The 11384-nt window shown below is 37.7% G+C and overlaps 1 protein-coding gene across 2 annotated transcripts; it reads left to right on the top strand.

The window, feature by feature from the left end:
• Window positions 1-5686: 5686 nt before the first annotated feature.
• LOC113303627 (palmitoyl-acyl carrier protein thioesterase, chloroplastic-like) lies at window positions 5687-10099 on the top strand. Of its 2 annotated transcripts, none has more exons than XM_026552673.1 (7): window positions 5687-5991; window positions 6327-6928; window positions 7045-7178; window positions 7423-7536; window positions 7724-7895; window positions 7974-8042; window positions 9422-10099. In XM_026552673.1, exons 2-7 carry the CDS (start codon window positions 6422-6424, stop codon window positions 9695-9697), a joined length of 1272 nt encoding a protein of 423 aa, XP_026408458.1. In that variant the 5' UTR covers window positions 5687-5991; window positions 6327-6421; the 3' UTR covers window positions 9698-10099. The 2 variants fall into 2 exon arrangements, with proteins under 2 accessions (XP_026408458.1, XP_026408460.1); XM_026552675.1 differs by lacking the exon at window positions 5687-5991 and adding an exon at window positions 6141-6161.
• The last annotated feature ends 1285 nt before the right edge of the window (window positions 10100-11384 follow it).

Raw genomic sequence — 11384 nt, forward strand, 5'->3', positions numbered from 1 at the left:
AGAAACAAACAGTGGAAGCGGGCGTGATTAATGCTAAGGTGGAGAGAATTTAAGATCACAGATTCAATGAAGACTGACAGAGAATTTAAGATCACATGTTCAATGAAGACTGACAGAGAATTTAAGGTCACAGGTTCAATGAAGACAGACAGAGAATTAAGGGCTGAAAAACAAAGAATGAAAACTGAGAGAGTGTTTAGGAAGAATGAAATTAAATTTTCTTTCTATCCTTAAAATACCCGAAAGAAAGAGAAGGAAATTAATGGAGGAATGGGAAACGTGCCCGTTACATAAGCAGTTAATACACGAATAAAAGACGTGCCCAAGTATCTAGGAGAAGTTATTAGGAGTGAGAAGAATATGCGACGGTAGTTTTTCTTCAAGGCACCCATTAGACATTCAAGCCCGAAGAAAAGGGGCAAATTGTGTACTCATATATCTCACTATCAGACACGTGTATATATAAAGATACATGGAAAGCATGCAGGACAAAACATGAAAACATGATGCATCACGAAACACCAAATAAACCCCGAGGAGTTACTTTATCTCATCCCAAAAGAGAAGCTAAGATCAACGGTGGAGAGAAAGTTAGCTGACACGGACGTGACAGGGGCAGAAGACACTTGTCTGACACGAACAGACCCCTCAACTACCCACATTAAACACTCTGAGCAGTGTACGTGTCGATCAACCTGTGGAACGAGCGAGGATGCCTCTGCGGGATTAAGGGGCAAACACAGACCTCCGCGTGATAGACGCAAGGACACAAGAAGATAAGGTTCCAACGGTCTTCAGAGATGGGTCCCACATTCAAACCTTATAAATACCCCGTCTCCACCAAGAGGAAGGGGGATCGGAAAAATCAAGAAGGGAAGGAGAGAGAGAGAGAGAGATTACAAGTGTAAGTAAATCATTTAGAAGAGAGAAACATGTAACCCAAAAGTCATTCGACTATTCATGTAACCGTGAAGAACATAGTAAAACAACAAACCCCGTGGACGTAGGCCTGTGCTGAACCACGTAAACCTTGGTCTTATTTACATTTCAGCACTTTACGTTTATTTAGCTCTATGGATGTTTACTCATACGTTTTGTTTTCCTCACTTGTACTTATATCCCATACGCAAACGCCTCGCATGGAGTTGTTAGATGAGACCATGATAAACCCGAAGGTTTTTGAGCCAATAAATCAACACCAGGATATCATCATCACAATCTCTTTAGATGATAACGATTGATTGTGAACATTTGGACCCCTGCGTGGTTTGTGTGCTCACAGCATACTACCTTCCAACCATGTAGTTTAAAAAAGTGTATGTGGAACCTTTGTATTGTCATATGTGCAAACATAAAACGATAAAATGGAGTGGATATAATTAGACTATTCAATTAGTGTTTAATCCGACTTATTTTAGACTTAACAAGAACAAAACAAAGTCTCAAAGAAATAAACGACACTAGTGGAATAATCCATACTGACAAATCTTATTTGGAACCTTACTTTGTTTTCATTTTCGATCTTGTCGATGTTTTACCAAATAGAAAGACCACGACAATCTATGTGGAAAATTTTGTTTCTTGTTTGTTCCGCCGGAAATAATCATGAACGTGCGTATGATGAGAAAAGTTACACCTTAAACTTTGATTCTTTGAAGCTTTAGTCAAATGCGGCGTCCGCGTCTACTTGCTATCACCCGCAATTTCACTGGAAAATGCATGCGAGATTCTTGGGGGACAAGGAATGTGGCTCTGCTGTTTAAGTGCAGTGGAAGTCCGAAAATTGTGAAAGAGACCATCTACCAATGACCCGGACCTTTTTTTTGGCCTTTCTGCGTAAGAGAAGGCCAACACACACTATCCATATTTTGTTCGCTGCCTGAATTGTCCTCTTAGTTGCATATTTGAAACTAAATGACTTAGTTATCGCGATTACGTGTAAATAACTGAGGCTTAATTCTCGATCAGCCATATGAATAGCAAGAATTTGATGATCAGACCAAGTCAAAGGATGTACATGCGAATGCGATTTTTCAGTATGTCGTTAAGTGATCCCCCGTTGAGATCATACGATTTCATGCATCTGGTATGAAAGTGCATGCATAATATAACAAAAACATATCAGTGGTCTATTAAAAGCACCATTTCATGAAGAAAACATTCAAACATTACAAATGCAGCAAAAAATCATGATTTATATGGGCTGATATCAGTTCTATTAGGGATTGGTACCAGTCCATCGATCCAATAGTCAGAATCGTTAGGATTTTTTTGTCCTATATAGACTAATATCATCCCTTAATAGAACTGATATCAACCCATATAAATCATGTAAAACATTGCCACACCATCGATTTATTTTTGGGCATTGGTTGGTGCGGCAAAAGTCAGTAAACCATATCGATGCTCAACCAGGTTGATAACAGCCTTGCTGGTTAAACAACTTTTATATTCTTTGTCAAAGTCATTTTGCATTTTTGCGACATGCATTTGGATTAAAGGAGAACCAAAATTTCTCAAGTAGGTAGAAATATGACCTCCAAATTATCCATTTTATCAACTTGTTAAGTCAAATTCACATGATATCCATTTAAGATCACTGTATTATATTAATGAGGTAACCGATTATTGCCACCTTGACACCTCCTTTATGATTTTTCAATTTGGCCGAAGAAAAGAGAAAAGAAGATCAAGTGGAAGAAATGTTAATAATTGATACTAGAGTAAGATATATACAAGAATTAGCTAAAAGTAAAGTAAATTGTCTTTCGTTTGTTTCTTTTCATCCATGTCTTTTGGAGCATGAACTTTGATATTGTTAGTACTCCCAACCTATTACACCAGCAATAATAGATCATTGCACCTACTTGTACGCAATATATTGATTAATATTGTTTAATCGGGTTTGCAAACAAGATCAATCAACATTGAATTAGAGGTCCTAGGCGACTGTAATGTTGCTAGACCCTGCCGTTTTGCAATTTCTAAAAATGCAAGGGCGGTACACGTTAGTTTCCAAAACAAACGCGGACCTGTGGCTTAAATGGTGGTTTTTATAGCGCATTTGGATACACATCTGGAAGTAACTTTTTGACTTTAAGAAATCAAAAAACAAGAAATCAGTTTGGGTGTAGAACAATTTCTAAAAGCAGAAAAGTCAACTTTTTCTGAAGTAAAATATCTAACAGAGGGTTAGTCGTGGGAGAGTTCGAGAGATTTTAATGTATTTAGGTTTTCTCCTGTTAGTCCTGAGGGAGTTTGAGGGAGTCTCTCCAAATCTCCGTTAGTCGTGGGGGAGTTTAGAGGAGTCTCCTAAACTCTCTAGAAAACACCTGTTAGTCGCTGGGGAGTTTAAAAAAAATTCTTGAACTCCCTGTTAGTCATAAAACCCTACAATACTAGGGAGTTGGTTGCTTTGGGGAGTTCAAAGGAGTTTTTAGTGTATTTTGGTCTCACAAAAAATCTCTCAAAAGAGTAGAGATTTGGGAAGGAGTTTGGTGCGTAGAAAACCATAGGAGAAAGAAGAGGAAACGTTTTTTTTCCAGGTATGTTTTTTTTCTTCTTTGATCTCCATGATTGTTTATAATAGTTTGATTTGTGTACTATTTTGATTGTTTTTCATATCTTTGATCTCCATGATTGTTTATTTTGATTGTGTGCATAGTTTTTTTTTGTGGGTACTCTCTCTCTGTCAAAACCCTAATTTGTGGTTCAAAAGATCTTGGCAAGAAATTGCATGATTTGATTATAATGATATCTTTAAATTCAACCGTTGGAATATGATGAAATTTGAGTATGTAGTAGTTTACCTTGTTATAGAAGTACAATAAACTTTTCACGCGGATCAGGTCACGTTTGCTACTGCAAAGCTTGCACAATATATGACTATGGTCTGCTGAGTTTAAATCCTGAATAGGGGACTGATTCCTATTTATCTCATTCTCCGCTTATCGGACAAAGCTGAAATTTTAGTATGATGTTTGTATATATGAAATTTACCTACTGTAGACATTTCACTTTAGGTACACCAAAGTGTGAGAAATCCGGAACTGAATTCTGTATGCACGTATTGAAAGTAGTCGGGTTCTGAGTAATGTATCTTTTTAATGAACCGTTGGAATGCTATGATTTTTGAGTGTGTTTTGGAATATTGAGTTGTAAGTGTACCATAAAAATTTAAAGAGGATCAGGTAAGTATTAGTACTTCAAAGATTGGACAATCTGAAACTGTGTTTCAGTGAAACAGAATTCCTTTACAGCTATCTTCATAATTTGTTACGTCATCATGCATTAATTGGCTTGATACTTTGCATGGGTGTCATTGATAATCACTATCACTTGTTAAGTCATCTTATTTAGACACATACTTCCCTTCTATTCTATATGCCAAAGTTCAATACAGTGGCGTACTTCATTCCGTATTGGCGTGTTTTAGCCAATTCATACGGTGCTTTTGTTATAATGATATCTTTAAATTCAACCGTTGGAATATGATGAAATTTGATACAGAGATATGATCATTTTCATTTATTTTTTTCTTTTGATTAAAGATCAATGTTATTTGCAAATAAGGGTTTATTGTTTCTTAAAAGAGAATGAGTTAGGAGTGAACTCTCTCAAACTCCCCCAAACTCCCTCTAATAAACTCTCTCAAACTCCCTACACTCCCCCAAACTCCCTGAACTCAAAAACACAAAACTCTTTCAAACTCCCTACACTCTCTCAAACTCTCTCAAAATCCCTGAGATTTAAAATACACTCAACTCCCCTGAAATCACTCGAGGACTAACCCCCTGTAAATTTCTAACTTCTGCCTTCTGAAGAAGCAGAAGTCAGAAGCAAAATTGTATCCAAACGCCCTATTAGCCTTTTGCACAAGTTTTAATCTCATAAATCGTTTAAACTAAACAAAAGCAGAGTTTAGCTAGAACCTAATATCCTGTGAAACCTCCTAGTGTTCACATCTATTTCTTGGCGGCCAATTTTTCTGCAAGAGTTTCAAATTTTTGGAACTTATCAGAAACTTATTACTTTTACAGTTTGGTCTAAAGAAAAAAAAAAACCACAGACCCCAGCCGTGGTATCTAGCTGGTGCTGGTCCCTTGAATCTCCGAATAAGATTCTGCCACTAGTTTTCCTGTTGTCTCTTTGGAATTGTTTCCAAGAAATTTCAAATTTTTTTGGAACTTTTGAGAACTTAATTCACTCTGAAATGAACGAACACGGTTTTCCTTGCAGTGTTTTAAACCACAGCGGCACAGTCAGTTACAGAATTTCTGTTGTTTCCGCAGTTTGTAACAGTCGAGAACTGTCTGCAGAAATCAAACTGCACGAGCAGCTCCGCCGTGGTATCTTAGCTAGTCTGGTCTTTCAAATAGAATCCAACGGCTAGATTTCCAATGGTCTTTCATCTCAACGATATTCTCATGGACATGGGACCCACAATTTTAGTAATACGTGTCAAACTGAATGACACGGAAACTAACCAATTGTCAAGTTCTTGCTAAACTACAAACACTTTTTTGTACTGTAATTGATAAGAAATAAAAAGGATATACTCGTAATTTCGGGTTTACAGTAACGTACGGGGAATTGAATCTTGAACGAGGGAAGCGGGAGGAGCAGGTCTCCGAAGCCAGGTAGGATAAAGAGCAAGTGTGAGAGAGTATATATAAATGAAGGATTCTCTCTAGAGACAACACAGACTATTATCGATTTCAAAACCAACAACACCCCACATCCAATAAACCCTTCGCTGGCCCTAAACCAAAAAGAAAACCCTTTTCTTTTTCTTCTTCTTCTTCTAGTATTCTCTCTCACTTTCTCTTCTCTCTCTCCCAGAAAAAAAAAAACTGTAAGCACAAAATTAACTAGAATCACCGAAAAATTAGCCATAAAAACCCCTAAAAACCAGGGTTTATATAACAAATTTGACGTGTTCTCTGAATCTCTGATTTTTTCTTTGTTGATCGGACGAGCTGTTCGATCAAGGTAAACACATTCTTCTGCTTTTTTTTCTTTGTTTTTTGAATTTGTCTTATGACATGATGTAATGGGATTTATTTGAGGTTTGTTTGGCTGATTTTAATTGATTTAATGGCGATGAAAAATATAATGTGTTGGTTATTTTAGATCGAGATTATTTCTTAGGTTTTTATTTGGTAAGAAATTTGTTTAACTCAGCTTCGTTTTTAGATCTAATAGCCTTTTCCCTCTATTTTTTTATTATTATTTCATTCCATAGTGTTGATTTTTCTACAATATGGAGTTTTTTTCCTTGTGATTGTTGTAATTAAAATTGTTTTTTTTTGGCTTGCAATTTGCAGCTGTCAAAGCGTGTTGGAGAAGACGAGATTAGGGTGAATTTTCTGATCCAGGGGATGCGCTTTAATTGATCGGTTCTTCAAATAATCTTACAATCATGGTTGCTTTCGCGGCTGCTTCGGCGTTCTTTCCTGTTGTTGCTGCTTCTACACAGACTAATGCAAAGACAACAACAATGATGCTGGGTGGAGGAACAGATAATTTAGACACTCGAGGAATTAATTCGTCGAAATCCACCTCTTCAGGAGGTTTGAAGGTTAAGGTTAATGCACAAGCTCCTCCAAAGATTAATGGTTATACTGCACCAGCAGAGATTGTGAAAAGTGGAGAGGAAACTTCCTCACCTCCAGCAAGGACATTTATCAATCAATTGCCTGATTGGAGTGTTCTTTTAACTGCTATTACTGCTATGTTCTTGGCTGCTGAAAAACAATGGACTCTTTTTGATTGGAAACCTAGACGAGACGATATGCTTGTTGATCCGTTTGGTTTGGGGAAAATTGTTCAGGATGGACTTGTTTACAGACAGAATTTCTCAATTAGATCTTATGAGATAGGGGCGGATCGGACGGCGTCTATAGAAACGTTAATGAATCATTTACAGGCAAGACTGCTTCTTCACCATCTGATCATTCCTTGTTTTTTTCTATCAGAAAATTGTTGCTTCTTCTGGTGTTCTTTTTTTTTGTTTTTGTTCTCACAGGCTTGGGATATTTGCAGGAAACGGCCCTTAACCATGTTAAGACTGCGGGACTGTTAGGTGACGGGTTTGGTTCGACGCCTGAAATGTCCAGAAGAAATCTTCTTTGGGTGGTATCTAAGATGCAGGTTCTTGTTGATCGTTATCCTTCTTGGTAAGCTATTTCTACGGGTTTCTATTATCCCTACTGTCAATGTATCCTGATTATGTACCTTTATGTCGATTTATGTATATTCATTTTCTCAAGGCACTCTTTTGGATGTCCTGTGGACTACTTGAGTCTCACCTGTAGGGGTCTATTAGAACTAGGCTTGTTTGCTGTAACCTGTAGAATAGTTACCGTCTACGTATAAGGTCCCATTGAACGGACAAAGCTAATCGTTCATCTGTCTTGGCAGGGGTGATGTTGTTCAAGTAGATACTTGGGTTTCTGCATGTGGGAAAAATTGTATGCGTCGGAATTGGCTTCTTCGTGACTCTAATACTGGTGAAACTCTCACACGAGCTACCAGGTATGGACATGACAGTTCAAATGGTGCAACAGTGCTTAAAATCTTGAATTAGGTTTTTTTACTTTTGTTTTCACAAGTCTGTTTGATTTTGGATTCTTTGTTATTTTTGTATAATTTATAGTTTGGAACACATCTGCTTCCTTTTCAATAGTAAGTTATGGTTCTGATTTTATATAACTTGGTACAGTAAGTGGGTGATGATGCATAAAGAGACAAGGCGATTGTCTAAAATGCCGGATGAAGTAAGAGGTGAAATAGAGCCTTATTTCATGGACTGTGATCCTATCCTCGTGGAGGATAGCAGGAAACTTCCGAAGCTTGATGATGACACGGCTGATTTCGTTCAAGCTGGTTTAACTGTAAGTTAGTAAATAAGCTTTTAATTTCTATTACAGCCTCAGATTTTTAGCGATGGCTTGACATTTCAAAATCTACAGCCGCGTTGGAGTGACCTGGATGTGAACCAGCATGTAAACAATGTCAAGTACATTGGTTGGATTCTCGAGGTTAGTTGTGAAGCCACTTTTTTGCCTTTTGATATATTTTATTTAGGTTTTTAAAGCGCCAAATTTCCTTTCGCGAAAGGGTCATGAGTCTACAAATTAGGAATATAGTGGCGGTCCATGATATTCTAGTGTTCAGAAGTGGGTACAAGAGATGTTATGCCCAACTTCCACATGATCTGGTGTGACATGAAGTCATATCTAGGAGGAGGAATAGCATTTTGTAGGTAAAGATGATACTTTCTTCCTCCTTTATTAGGCAGCGTCCTACAATGAACAAAAGTGAAGTATAACTGTAAGCGACTCAATTTATTTATAGTACAAAAATCATCAAGATAATTCACATGATCTAGGTGTACTGGTATCACAAAAAAAGCAACTAGGGTGGTCCCTCAGTGGGCTCTGTACTTTAAAAAGAATTGAATCAAGTAGGTTTTGTACATTTTTCAAATTAGATATGTTACTGGCTACATTTATACCACCAGTAGACATTTAGCACTCTTGTTCACATTTGGATGGCCATGCGGAGGATCGGAATTTGAAATGTAAAAAATTAGATGGATGAGTCATGTATATTTGATGTAGAAAATGAGAGCTAGGAAATAACCTTAGCCATAGTAAGGTGTGCGAAGCTTTTAAAAAAGGTGTTAGAAAAGGCTAAGAATCTTTAGGGACAGTACTTGTTGTCAAAGATGTAAGTCAGCTGACCAAATTCAGAAACTGAAACCAAACTTGGTGGAGCGATGAGAAGAAGAACTACTTTAGCTAGTCATATATGATCCAAAGTGTCATCATCGAATATGAAGAGCTGACTCCTGCTTTGGTTGCCTGCTTTGAAGTTGGGACCTAACTCCATTAATGCAAAAGAAGGCAGTGCTTGAATCTGCAACAATAATAAGAGAGATGTCAAGTCAGGTGTACTTGATTTTTAAACAAATGCAGACATCCAGATGAATTCAGAATGTACTTCATATCTATGTCTAATCAATGAACTAGTCGATGAGCACATAATGGGGTTATAGTGGTTGTACACAAGTTCTAAAACTGCGATGGCTGAGAGTTCGGTTTTTGGATTTTTTAAACGATAAGATTCAAATTCTGGACGTAGTAAAGCCTAGACTGCAGTATGTCTATACGTAAATCATGTTGAGTTGCATAATGAACCAATTCTTCACTATGGTCCTGATAACACAAATGGTACTCTAATTAGCAGGATCAGGAATATCTTTAACTGATACATCTGCTCTAGGCTTCTACTGTCAAAATATATTATGCTAGCATAATCTGATGCATGAAAATGTAGACTTCAGTCTGTCCTTCATGTTGCCCAAATGCCATAAACCCATTTTTTGATTATTAACTTGGTTTTGTTGTTGTTGCAGAGCGCTCCTCCAACAATATTGGAGAGTCACCAGCTGTATGGCATGACTCTTGAGTACAGGAAGGAGTGTGGGAAGGATAGTGTGCTGAAGTCCTTGACATCCGTATCTGGTGATGCCAGTGCTGGCAGCTCCTTTTTGGATGTCGGTGATGTTGAGTGTTCCCACATGCTTCGACTCGAGAGCGGCGATGAGGTTGTTGTTAAGGGAAGAACTGAGTGGAGGCCCAAGCCGGTGAACAATTTTGGTGCTCCAGGCCAGATTCCGCAGAGCTTGTAGGTAGCAGCAGCGGTAACTCTACTACTGCCATACTACTACTCTGCTAGCTCTTGGAAGCTTTCATCTCGGCCTTGCTCTCTGCAGCTGCAAACATCGTATTGCTATATCTCAAAATTGCTTGTGTAGAAATCATGTATGCCTCAGATATGTCTTTATTTTTTTTGTTCCTTTCTTTTCTATATGTTTTTACAGTTTCTCTCTTGTTCTCTTTCTTTTTTGTCCCTCAACATAAAATTGGAAGCCTGTGTAATTAGCGTGTGCTGTGTATTTACATTCTCTATGGGATGACAACATGGTTTATTTTGCTCATACGATTGAGGAGAGAAAGGTAGAGAAGATTGAGAACACATAAGATGGAAAGGAATAGAGAGAGTGGGCTAGACAACTCACTTCTAAACTTCCAAATTATTTATTTTTTTATTTTTTGGTCCCTTTTGCTAGGGTTTTTGAATGTGAATGGGTGCCAATAGAAAATAATTTTAGTAGAGATTTCCATGTGAATACCATGTGTTGCCCACGTTATGTTTGAACTTTTCTTTGCATTCAATTTTTTTTTTTTTGCTGTCAAATTGAAAATTGAGCAACGTTAGGTATCCAACCGTTACCAAACTCTCTTCTTATTCCTTCTTTTGAATTATTACGAGGTCATCTTTGTTACTTTGTATCTCAAGAATAGATTGTAGAGTCTTCTTTGGATTTTAGATATCAAGATATCAAAATAATATAATGTTGTAGGACCTTGGAGGGTTCAAGCAAGAAGTGGCATAAGGTTCGAGGTAACACCATAATTGGATTCCAAGCATCCTTTGTCTTGTCTTCTTGTGGGGAGCACCATGTTTAGGGAAAGTTATGGGGTATGATTTCTTCAAATTTTATTAGGAACCCGTTGTTATGGTGCTCAACCGAACTGTTGGCCCAAAAAATTCTTTTTCTTTTCCTGCAGGTCTACTGTTCGATAGAACATAGGCCATTTTGAACTTTTCAGTTGTGAATTTGCTGTAATGTGTATATTGACTCATTGAGGATTGATGTACTTGCTGCTGTTGCGTAGTTTAAAAAAAGAAGTCGAGAGATGATACGACCATGATATTGGAAATGATCATATACACCCCTTCAGAGCCATCTACGGCCAAGTCATGACTGAGAAGTTGATAACACTAAAACCCAATAGTTTTCACTTGCCTATTACTCTTTCACATTTCACAAGCTCCATCTAGAACCACATGACGATTGTACTCCTGTAAATCTTTCGCTTGTTGACATCTACCTTTTCGCATCTAATCTGAAGACATGTACAAGACTACTTGTGGCGAGTTTCTTTAATGCAGTAACTGAAAGTCAGCTAAACTTTTAAATTGCCGAATGCGCCTTCAGAGGAAAATCCCATTCCGTCCCAGATCAAACTGTAATTCACTTTGTTTTTTTTCTAACGTTTTCATCCCTGATCATAGGCAAATGTTCTCATTGCCGAATTCCTTGGAGATGGGTTCTTATGATCAATGGCGCCTCAATTATCCAATGATCTTGCCAAATCTTACTACCAGTCGTATCCAAAGGGAGAAGTCAATTGAATTTCTTCTGGCATCTGAACATGTATACAGGACACGCAAACATGTATACAAGACACGCAAAACCTAGGGGCTAAAGGCTCCTCCACGAGAATTTGCTTGATGAAAATGACTTTGCA

Source organism: Papaver somniferum, chromosome 8 (assembly GCF_003573695.1).
Source record: "Papaver somniferum cultivar HN1 chromosome 8, ASM357369v1, whole genome shotgun sequence".
In the NCBI taxonomy this organism is placed as follows: domain Eukaryota; kingdom Viridiplantae; phylum Streptophyta; class Magnoliopsida; order Ranunculales; family Papaveraceae; genus Papaver; species Papaver somniferum.

Excerpts from the sequence above, each read along its gene's own strand:
- LOC113303627 (XM_026552673.1), top strand. The coding sequence starts at position 6,422 with ATGGTTGCTTTCGCGGCTGCTTCGGCGTTCTTTCCTGTTGTTGCTGCT. Across the intron at positions 7,896-7,973 it reads TCGTTCAAGCTGGTTTAACT|CCGCGTTGGAGTGACCTGGA; the intron begins GTAAGTTAGTAA and ends CAAAATCTACAG. Across the intron at positions 8,043-9,421 it reads ACATTGGTTGGATTCTCGAG|AGCGCTCCTCCAACAATATT; the intron begins GTTAGTTGTGAA and ends TTGTTGTTGCAG.